Genomic DNA, 11,661 nt, shown 5'->3' with positions numbered 1-11,661 from the left:
ATTTGAGTTGATATGAATTTTCAATCATATGAATATAAGTATTAGAAAAAAAAATGAATTGAAGGACAGATCATTGAATGAATGGGTCAATGATGTTGATGTTCAAAATCGTCACAATGTGAGTATTGGCATTAACCTTGAAAAGCTGTTTGTTTTCAGATGAAGACCAAAAATCAAGTTCACCACTGGAGATGGCAGAAATGTTGGACCCAGAGGATGACATCCCTTTAGCTGCACTTCAAAGAACTACGAAATCGGGGGCAGATGACAAAAAAAGCAGGTATTTTGTATTTTCACCTATTTATAACTTGACACAACACAATTTACACGTTATTTGTTTTTAAAGTAGAGAATAAGTAACGCGTATGAGAAAAGTATGTAAGGGAAACAAGAGAAAAAAGAAATTAGGAGAAATAGGGGCAGTATAGATAATGGACTTACTTGAATAATGTAAATTCAATTATAACAGAGAGTTAGGTTGAAGGAAATAACATTATATGAATGTTTCAATGGCGGTGATGTTCAAAATCTGTCACTACATTAATTGTGAGTATTGATATTGACTCTGGAAGGTTCTTCATTTTCCGATAAAGAGCAACAAATCAAGTTCATTGAGTATGAGAAAAAAATTGAATTGAAGGACAGATCATTGAATGAATGGGTCAATGATGTTGATGTTCAAAATCGTCACAATGTGAGTATTGGCATTAACCTTGAAAAACTGTACGTTTTCAGATGAAGACCAACAATCAAGTTCACCACTGGAGATGGCAGAAATGTTGGACCCAGAGGATGACATCCCTTTAGCTGCACTTCAAAGAACTACGGAATCGGGGCAGAGAACAAAAAACAGCAGGTATTTCATATTTTTCACCTATGTATAACTTGACACAACACAATTGTACATTTTATTTCTTTCTAAAGTAGAGAATAAATAACGTGTACATGTATAGAAAACTATAGCTGTGGAACAAGAGAAAGGAAAAAGTAGGAGAAATAGGGGCGCTATAGAAAATGGCTTACATGAATAAAGTAAATTCCCCTTTATGACAAAGAGTTAGGTTGAAGGAAAGAACCTGAAATGAATGGATCAGTGATGATGATGTTAAAAATCTGTTGATGCATTGATTTGGAGTATTCATATTAGCACTGGGATCGTTCTTCGTTTTCAAATACAGATAAAAAATCAAGTTCAACAAACAACAATGGAGATGGCAGAAATGTTGGATCTAGAGGATGACATCACTTTAGCTGCACTTCAAAGAACTACGGAATCGGGGCGGAGGCGACACAGTGACACTCTCGACGACTAGCAAGTCTAGCCACGGACTGCAAGGTGCTGGAGTGGGGACTGGAAAGGAGGGCCGAAAAAGTGGGGGGAGACGAATTCATGGATTTTCTTTCCAAATATTTGAAAATTATTGTCCTCAGACCTAGTCTAGTCTTATTATAAACTGAAAACCACCTGCATTCCTTGGAATTGATCTGCGGTGAAGTGTAAAGCCGCCCATGACTGATCTTTGATAACAGTAGGAGCAGCTACGTAGCGTAGACCGTAGGCCTACCAGATTTCTGCACGAAGTTCGATTCATCCCGAAGATTTTGATGTAGAAGGTATCCAGAGGATGGAAGGGGTAGCCGCTTGTATATAAAGAGAATACGCCCAGGAACTCGGTATAAAGTTGTCAAGAGAAAGGAAATGTTGCACCGCATTGATAAGACAAACAGGCTAATCCGTACGAGAAAGTTCATTCCGATAAATCTGTTTATTCACCTCATGTCGACGTGTCAATCATGGCTGTCATAAATTCAGCACAGCAAACTGAAGAAATCCGGAAGACGTACCTCGACCTCGAGGACTTGGGAAGGAAAGGCAATGGATCGCTAATCACACGGAAACAAAAGTAAATGACATGGCGCTAAGGAAGAAACGCGCTATTCATTATCTTCTACCTCTAGCGGGCAGTAAGCTAAAAGCGTGCAAAAGCTTATTCCTCAATACCTTAGGAAAAGCAACGTATTTGCGACATGAAGAATGTAGGAGCTTGTAATTGTTCAGCAATTTTGCAGCTACTATGTAAACCATATGCTTCAGGTTGATACATGAATTTTTAAGGCCAATGGTAATATGGCCTTGTTTATCATGCATTCACACTTAGAGTAAACCATGCAATATCGTTTTTCATTTCTGAGAAAAATAAAGCTTTGCACATTAGTGATTTCTAACGATGCTTCAGTAAGCGCAGTTGCAAAGTGTTTTTCATACATGTATGTTTGATAGCCTAAATATTACAGCCTAGGAGATCAACACGTCTGACTTGCACACCATTATTGACTGCTGAATTATGATCCCTTCGGTGAGGATTTGTACTTTTTATCTTAAGCTGGAAATGTAAATGTGTTATCACCAGAACATGCACTGCATGCAGTTATTTCATTTCATTGCATTGCAGGACTTCATGGTTTCAATGTTTTGCTGACAGCGAAACCGCAACTTCTGTTCACTAATGTTTAACTAGTATTTCAATGGAATCACATTAAAAGGGGGAAATTGAATATACTGTCGAATTTCGATAATGATAAACCTGTTTCTTGATAAAAAAATAATGACAGTCTTGCAGTGCAACAATTTCATAATACCCTCTTTTCTCAATGCTTTTACACTAACTGTTCATGCCATGTTATGTGATTCTCTACGACAATGCAACTTAAACAGGAATCGAAATATTATTGTTTTAAAGAACATGCAGTTCGTTAGATATGAATTCTGTTGTAAAAGTTTCCCATTTCATAATCTGCAATTATTTTCTCATTTCACGTTTAATGCATGGTAATTATTTTGTTTGATGACGTTATTGACTAATTACAATCAAATGTGTGAGTCAGTAAACAAATAAAAAAAAGTTGTGCTTCAAATTATGTGTCATTCTCTGTCTCTCTGTACATCTCTCTGCAAGATTAAAGATGTTTCTATGCGTATTTTGGTTAGGGGGGATTTTTCTTTATGCACTTTGTGCGTTGTTTCTGTATGTGTGTTGGTTGTATGCATGTTGTTTGCTATCTAGATGTTATTGTGTATGTGTGTTTATTTTTGTTTGTGTGTGTATGTATATATATATATATATATATATATATACATTATATATATATATATATATATATATATATATATATATATATACATGATGTGTGTGTGTGTATGTGTGAAATTAAGTGTGTGTGCGGTTGTGCCCCGCATGTGTGTTTATTTATGATTATCCAAGTTTTTGGTTAAGGGTCGTTAAATTTCTGAAGGTCGGTATTCAGTGAATTTATTACAGAAAATGCTACAAGCATTGCTTAGTTGACTACTACTCGATAAGGACATTATTATAAAATATGTTTGAAAGGACAAGTTGAGAAGCCTCCCACCCCTTCCTTCAAGATTCCTTTAATACGGTGAAAGAAACAATCAGCATGAACAGTGTAGTTAACGTAGATGAAAAATCATTGCTAACTACGAATTTTCCCTCCAATAGAGGCCTATCACAAACCGTGAGAACCTGGTTGGTATATTGGCCTATTTGATTATGATTATTTGTATTTAAAAAGTGCGAGTCCATATCCTAAGTTATAATGGTCAAGTGGGGCATCAAGATTACAAATAAAAAAATGCATCTCTGGTTCCGCCCCATGCATATTATACGGTCCGTGAACATGGGACAGTTCGTGGTAAAGCATCGACACTCGATTCTCCGGTGATTTCGACATAGGTCACATCGTGGTAAAGTTCGAAGACTCGCTACTGCAGTGCGCGCAAGATAGGACAGATCGTGCAAAGAATCTTCGCATAAATACGGCTCAATACTGCTTTTCTATGAAACCGTAAACTAATATGTAAGTTTACAAGTTTCTTGCTAGAAACTTTGTCGGCACTGTGACATGTTCTTTGGCACAAACCATCCCTAGGTACTCTTCTCTCTTATGGCCTGCGTTTTATAGATAAGCTATAAGCCATTTCTGGAAAAGTAAGGCATAAAGAGAGATACAATGTTTAGAAGCGATTTTCTCAAAACGTCATTATTTGAGATAGGACAGTTCGTGGTAAACCCGTCGCTATGTACACACATACATACAAAAGCTTTACAAATCTACATGATTAATGTCTGTACATAATCCATACCTATAAAACATTACCCCTTCATCGCTCACCCGTATAACCTCATCAACACTTCCCCCTGTATATAGGCATACTCCAGTTATACCTCACTCCAGCACAGATACACACGCATATTTGCATACACACATACACACGCGCGCGCGCGCACATAAACACTGAACCTGTTCACCAAACAATAAAAAAAAAGAAGAAAAAGCACACAAAAGTAGCAATAGATGTGGAGTAAGAATCACCGTGTCATTAATTGATTCCATTTCCTGCTGTGCATTCCGATAGGTTCAATACGATTGTAGAGTATAGATATATCTATTTTATTTTTTTATATTGTGAATAGGAAACTTAAGTCATCTCAATTCAAAATTACGTGAATACAGTATTTGGACTTGCGAGACAATTTTGCAAGTGATTGAACCACCATTATCATTATACGTTTCGAAAGAGAGTTAGTGATTCTCGTGTACTTGTTCAGGACATTAACAATTTTGTATTACGTGAGGCAGTCATTTCACTCCTTTATACTAATTACAGATACAAAATTTGCAAAAATTCACCGCAAAATACATTCATAGACCGTATTTTCAGTATCACTATATATAATAAAATGTTTGTTAGCATGTATTGATGAGACGAAAGGGCACTCCAGATTCAAGATTTAAAGGGGAAGGCTAGTAACTGATCAGTGGGAATCAGTGGAAATGCTGGGAGATGATTGTTCCAATCCTTATGGGATTCATTCAAGAGTTCATTGTATATCTATTGTTGTTTGAAAATGATTTGCTTCAGAATGGTCTCATATTCAAGTAATGTGCAGTTTAATGCTTCCAGGTTAGCGTCCCTGTCAGTGACGGAGCATTAATCTGCACATTACTTGAATATGAGACCGTTCTGAAGCAAATCATTTTCACACAACAATAGATATACAATGAACTCTTGAATGAATCCCATAAGGATTGGAACAATCATCTCCCAGCATTTCCCCTGATTCCCACGGATCAGTTACTAGCCTTCCCCTTTAATGGCCCATCCCAATCAAAACCAAAACAATCTCTCTAGATTGGATAGACGAGTGCATTCACATCACTCAAAGGAAGATTAGTCACCTGGTTGTTGGCATTTGATTTATAAGATCATTCAAAGACATTGTGTTACGTGCGGTTATTACTTTCGAACAATCAAGGGTATATTCACATCACATTGAGCTCTATCTCACACTCACTCTTTGTCTGTCAGTCCCTCTTTCTGTCCGTCTGTCTGTCTTTTTGTCTGTATGTGCTCTGTCTATCTATCTATCTACCTACGTATATTCTCATTTATCTATCTATCTATCTATCTATCTATCCATCTATCTATCTATCTATCAATCAATCTATCTATCTATATATGTATCTCTATCTATCTATCTATCTATCTATCTATCTATCTATCTATCTATCTATCTATCTATCTATATATCTCTATCTATCTATCTATCTATCTATCTATCTATCTATCTATCTATCTATCCATCTATCTGTCTATCTATCTATCTATCTATCTATCTATCTATTTATCTATCTATCTATCTATCTATCTATCTATCTATCTATCTATCTATTTATCTATCTAGCTATCTATCTATCTATCTATCTATATATCATGCTATTCTGATTCAACGATTGAGATATTTGGGCATCAAAGGAACTGTTCTTGATTGGTTTATATCCTACTTATGTGATCGATCTCATTATGTCAGAATTGGTGATTCTACCTCTTGTAAAACTATTACAAAATTTGGTGTACCTCAAGGTTCTGTTGGAGGCCCGCTGCTTTTTTCTCTGTATATGCAACCAATTAGTGAAGTATTTCGCAAACATTGTATTAGTTATCATTGTTATGCGGATGATATGAAGGCTACGTTCATCATCAGATGCATTCTTACTCCAAACACCCAGAGTAAAACATGGCTATGGGGATCGTGCTTTTTCCGTTATGGGACCAAAATTGTGGAATCAGTTACCTCTTCAGTTAAGGGAACTGTCATCTACAGAGTCATTCAAATCCAAACTTAAAACTTATCTGTTCCTTTCATACTGAGGACTGCAATTGCTGTATGTTACTGATATTGGATTAATATTGTATTTTTAATTGGTATATGTTGTATTCTTTATTTGGTATATATTTGTTTTTGTTTACCATTTTCTTATTTGTTGAAATGTTTGAATATGTATATGCATGTAAATATTTGATATCTTTTCATTTTTGAAGCGCCATGAGCACTGAAAAGTGGACCTGTGCGCTATACAAGTAGCCACTATTATTATTATTATTACTATCATCATTATTATTATCTATCTCTGTCTATCTATCTATCTATCTATCTATCTATCTATCTATCTATCTATCTACCTACGTATATTCTCATCTATCTATCTATCTATCTATCTATCTCTGTCTATCTATCCATCCATTTATCTATCTATTTATCTATCTATCTATCTATCCATCTATTTATCTCTCACACACTCGAACGGATAGAGAGAGAGAGAGAGAAAGAGGGGGAGATGGGGCGGGGGCGGGAGGGGACATGCATGCATGGCTACGGTTGGTTACAATACACAGCGCTATGAACATAAGCTCAAACGAAAATGCATGCGATTGATGTGTGTGTGCGTGTTTGCTTGCAAGGGGAGACGGGATGGGGGGGGGGGGGGGGGGTGATGAGTGCCGGTATCAATAGGCCCTATATCTCAATCAAAATCAGAAACACAACGGACAATTAGTAAGGGCACTTTCTAATTTGATCCAAATTCTAAAGCTTCAATGAAAGTCTGTATTCAAGTAGACCTTAGCACTCTGTCATTAATTATCATTTCAGCATCCAAGGCATCTAGTTGCCAGACGGACTATGGCTGACATATAGATTAATGGCTGTTATTCTGTACCGTTGTACCAATGTACTAATTAAGTATTTAGCCGTAGAGGACTCCCTCCCCTCACAGACTTATTACCTAAAATTTGCTATAGCTCCCTTTGTTACCTTGTATCTATACTCTTTTACACATGATCTTTATAGCTATAAGGCCGAGATGCGATTTTACCTAAAAATGACAGAATGACTCTAGTAAGTGCAACGAATTTGACCTGACATTATCATGAAATATGGAGAACAGAGAGTACACTCTTTTTCCAGATTCATTATGTTCTTGCTTACACTTCATTAGCACTGGTTAGACGACTCATGGATACCTTGAGACAAGAATAGTTTAAAAGACGAATAGGTCAATTACCGATGTGAATCAGAGACTGCCGTGGCATAAGTGCTCCATTAGTCATAGATTCATTGGCTTCCTGTTCTCCACCAAACATGATGTGTTAACATAGAGGGCGCCACGCTAACTTTAAGGAGAGAACCACGTACACGGTTTGTGACGGCTATCACAATTAAGTGGTGGATGTGTAAGAACTCGATTTATGTAATCCTGTACTTAACGTTTACATTGTACCGCGTATGACTGCACTAACATTATCGTCTTTTTATTCCATCTTTGACAGACAAAAGGTGATGCAAATTAAATTTTGTCGCTGGTGCCGTATGAAGTGAGTTGCCATGGCTACCATCTCCGGAGCAACGCGAGCTGTGATCATTCTCGTCCTTCTTCCTCTCCTGGCCATAGAAACAGGTATGGTCTTATTCACGACAATCGATTAAAACAATAGCAGCAACAAAATGTAGGGTCGCATAGAAATCTAACAAGAGCAGATGAAGCAGCCATATATAATATGAACCAGAATGAAAAAGATCTTTTGTCCTAGCATTGAATCTTTATTACACATATCCACTTAATTCCGTTATCCGTTATAGGTACAGACAAATTTACAAGAATAAAACAATAAGACAATAACAAGAAAAAACAATAACAACGACAAACTGTAGGATCGTCGAGAAATCTAGCAAGAGTACTGTGGATGAAGTAAGTACAACATCAGCCAGAATGAAATAATCTTTTGTCCTTGAATCGAATCTTTATTACACACATCTAGTTAATTCTGTTATATCAAAAAAAAAAAAAAAATGTAATGGTTGTGAGAAAGTTGTGCATGTAGGAAGGAAGAGTTTTTATTGGATACTTGAATGCTACAATCAAAACAGTCTGGCACCTTCTTAGGGCTCGTCAACATTTAGGCGAAAAGAAAACTAGCCGAAACTTGCCAAGGTTTGTTGAGAAAAAGAAAGTAACGAGGTTATTCTTATGAATTAAACTAGTTTTCTTCTCTTCTTACGTTTAAGCAGTCGTAGTTTCACATCCATTTTCCGAAACCACTCTTCAAAGACTTCATTAATGAAGGCGACGTGTTATAATACAACAGCAGCATGCGGCAGCAGCAGCGGTAAAAATAATGCTGATGATACGATGATGGTGATGCTAGTAGTAATAACTATATATATAATATATATGATAAATATATATAATATAATAAGTATATTAAGACTGTGATCTATTATATCATAGATATAGCCGCTTCATGTATACGTTTACAAATACGCCGGTGAAGAGAGACATTTCTTCTTGCTTCGATTTGTTTTATTGCGACTGATTAACAAATTGCCCTTTATCGACGCAAAATAAGCACCAATTAGCTAGTGTTTTTAGTAGTAAGCACGAGGGTGAGTTGGCTCAGTCGGTAGCGCGTCTGCCTCACGATCACGCGACCCGGGTTCGAACCCGAGTCTGGACTGAGCAATGTTGTGTGTAAGCATAACGTCCCCTCTAGCAAGAGGCAAAACACTCTGTCCCTCGGATAGGACATAAAATGGAGGTCCCGTGTATGAGAGAGTAACAACTCATGCACGTAATGATCCCGCTTTATTCATTCATCGCAAAGAGCAGGGTGTTTAACCCGGTGAAGTGGTCCGTGACCTCACATCCAACTGGACTCCATGGAAGACCAGCTTAACAGAGCTGAATATGGGCTATCCACCCATCTTCTCAGATGAAAATTAACAAACAAACAAACAATGGAAAGATTAGACAGAAGGTCATTGGTTCAAATCCAAACCGAGTACGTATGTCTATGATTTTTATCATTGCTATCACTCAAACACAGAATAATGGTGGTTTATGTTTTCGTTGATAAATGGCAATTGGTAATAGATGTAGGCCCTATCAGTTTTATATATTCACTGGAATATTGATTTTGAAAATAAAGTTTATTGATTTGAACTGAATTGAATCAGTTGGAATAAGAAAAACATTGCTGGCTAAAACATCTGGTCTGATTTCGTATGTACTTGGTAAGATTTACTTAAGAAAAAGCTGTAGACGGTAACTCTTCTGTGATCGATTGTATGATCTCTCTGTGCTTTGTTTTGGCTAGCCTTCTCACAAGCCGTCGTACAAGAAGATTCCATGTCGTGTTATGACTGCTCATCGGAAGACACCGTGGCCTGTGGGAATCCGTTCGACTCCACCGATGAGGGCGTCTTAACCACTAACTGTCCGATTTCTGGCCATTGTTATGTAAGATTCCTTTCGTTCACACAAGTGCATTATCACGGTTTACAGGGTGATATGGTTTCGTTTTGTTGAGCTGAGGATTCAAGTTTCACATGTAACTTTCGCGTATAGAAACCACTTATATGAAATATTGAAGAGTTACATGCAATTCTAGGAGGAATTTAAAACTCATGAAAATTGGTTTTGAAATGGCTGATATATCTAAAAGCAAAGAGGTCCTAGTAAAAGGTGGGACCACCTTTTCATAGGACCACTTTGCTTACTATGTTTTTGGATATCTCAGCTATTCCAAAACCGATTTTCATTAAAAAAAACACGAAACTTTGAATTCCTATTTCATAAGTGGTTTCTAATTATCTTGCAAAAAGTTAAAATCTGGCCTCCCCATCTCAACCAAATCTATACCATCCCTTTGATATGATCGTCACGCACGTTATATTATAAAGATCAACTGGAATAGTTACTTTTGTTCCCTTTCATTATCAATAGACTCGTTAACATTAGCAGTATTTGTAGGTATCAAATTTTGATAATACCGATAATTGGGGGTTTGGAGCCAGGCTATTAATCCTTAAGAAAAAAGTGATAACAATCCTAATCTATTAGTGGTCATAAAAGTAATAGCCATCCGTTCTTTGCCCTTCCGCAGTAATATGCAACGACATTTTGCTTGTGACATTAGTCACGTAACTGCCGAATCTGACTAAAATGATTATCATAATCATGCTAACTGTCGTTAGTTTATGTGTCGTTGTAACATAGAGTTGAATTCATGTGTCTTTTTTTTCTAAATGAGCTCCCTCGTGGAGACATTCTAGTAACATAATGATTATGATAATAATAATAATGATAATAATAATGATAATGATAATGATAATGAAAATAATTACTATTATCATTATTACTATTATAGTCAATTTATCATCATCGTGAATATTATTATAATTAATTATAATATATCATTATTATTGTCATTATAAGCAGAAGAAGAAGAAGAAGAAGAGCGTTTTAGCTGTATATAATATCTCTTGGTTTGGTACCAGTAGTGCCAGGGGCAATTAATTTTTCAATCGGGCCCATTATGTTTTACAACAACATCGATAAACATGCCCACATGTCCATATGTCTACAAAATATTATGTATGCATGTACCAATCCTTTTATCCATTTACTACTGTGATTTTTCTCTTCGTTCGATGACAGAAATCTGTATTTGACGTCCTTGGAACGAGGACCATCGTTAGAGGATGTCAGCCCTCTAGCGACTGTCCGGATACATGCTTCGGGAATGACTGTCCGTACTGCTGCACTGGAAATCTGTGTAACAAGGCAGAAAGTTGCTCGGCGCCAAGAGTTTTCTCTGTAGTATCGATATCATTACTATCGATCCTCGCGTTCCACATCGTGTATGGGAGGCCTCAACGTTGGTGAAGCTGCGGTCACAAAGGTTCGTACGAACGATACGAACGATGCGTTCGTACGAATTTTGGAGTTCGTCGAGATTCGTAGATGGGGCACAGATTCTTATATGGCCTTCTTACGAATTTCGTACGAACGCTGTTTAATTCGCAAGAACAACTTAAGACCTCTTATAGAAACGAAACGATTTATGGCCCTAGAATTCGTACGTTTTCGTAAGAATGCCTTGGGTTATTCTTTCGTCAGACTTACGGCCATATTACGATTTCTATTTGTCGTAAGATGGTCGTACGTGCAACTCACGGCACTCTCAAGTAATTCGTAAGAATATTTCCGATTTTTTTTTGTATATTTTGTCGGGTTGTTAAAAAGACGCTGCCGTGTTCTGTCGAAAATTCTATAGCAGTTGAAAGTTTTATACTTCAAGATAGCAGTAGTGCCAAGGAGATTACAATTGCAGCTGCATCTACAAGTAGAGGGGGAAGAGGTTGTTGCTCCAACTCTCCCCCTCTCGCTCCCTCGCCCCTTCCCTCTTTTCCATTTGTTTGCCTTCCCTTTTGGTCCCATATTTAACAGAAATATTTTCTG

The 11,661-nt window shown here is 37.0% G+C and overlaps 1 protein-coding gene across 1 annotated transcript; it reads left to right on the top strand.

The window, feature by feature from the left end:
* The first annotated feature begins 7,686 nt into the window (after nt 1–7,686).
* LOC139733549 (uncharacterized) lies at nt 7,687–11,091 on the top strand. Its single transcript, XM_071644357.1, has 3 exons — nt 7,687–7,818; nt 9,515–9,657; nt 10,858–11,091. Exons 1-3 carry the CDS (start codon nt 7,746–7,748, stop codon nt 11,083–11,085), a joined length of 444 nt encoding a protein of 147 aa, XP_071500458.1. The 5' UTR covers nt 7,687–7,745; the 3' UTR covers nt 11,086–11,091.
* The last annotated feature ends 570 nt before the right edge of the window (nt 11,092–11,661 follow it).

The sequence above is a fragment of the Diadema antillarum genome, unplaced genomic scaffold (genome assembly GCF_040938485.1).
Source record: "Diadema antillarum isolate AM-2024a unplaced genomic scaffold, OU_Dant_1.0 scf00000025, whole genome shotgun sequence".
In the NCBI taxonomy this organism is placed as follows: domain Eukaryota; kingdom Metazoa; phylum Echinodermata; class Echinoidea; order Diadematoida; family Diadematidae; genus Diadema; species Diadema antillarum.
This window is presented reverse-complemented; position numbering and strand designations above follow the sequence as displayed.

Coding starts and splice junctions, on each gene's coding strand:
- LOC139733549 (XM_071644357.1), top strand. CDS start 7,746: ATGGCTACCATCTCCGGAGCAACGCGAGCTGTGATCATTCTCGTCCTT. Junction 7,819..9,514: donor TCTCCTGGCCATAGAAACAG/GTATGGTCTTAT, acceptor TGTTTTGGCTAG/CCTTCTCACAAGCCGTCGTA. Junction 9,658..10,857: donor CGATTTCTGGCCATTGTTAT/GTAAGATTCCTT, acceptor GTTCGATGACAG/AAATCTGTATTTGACGTCCT.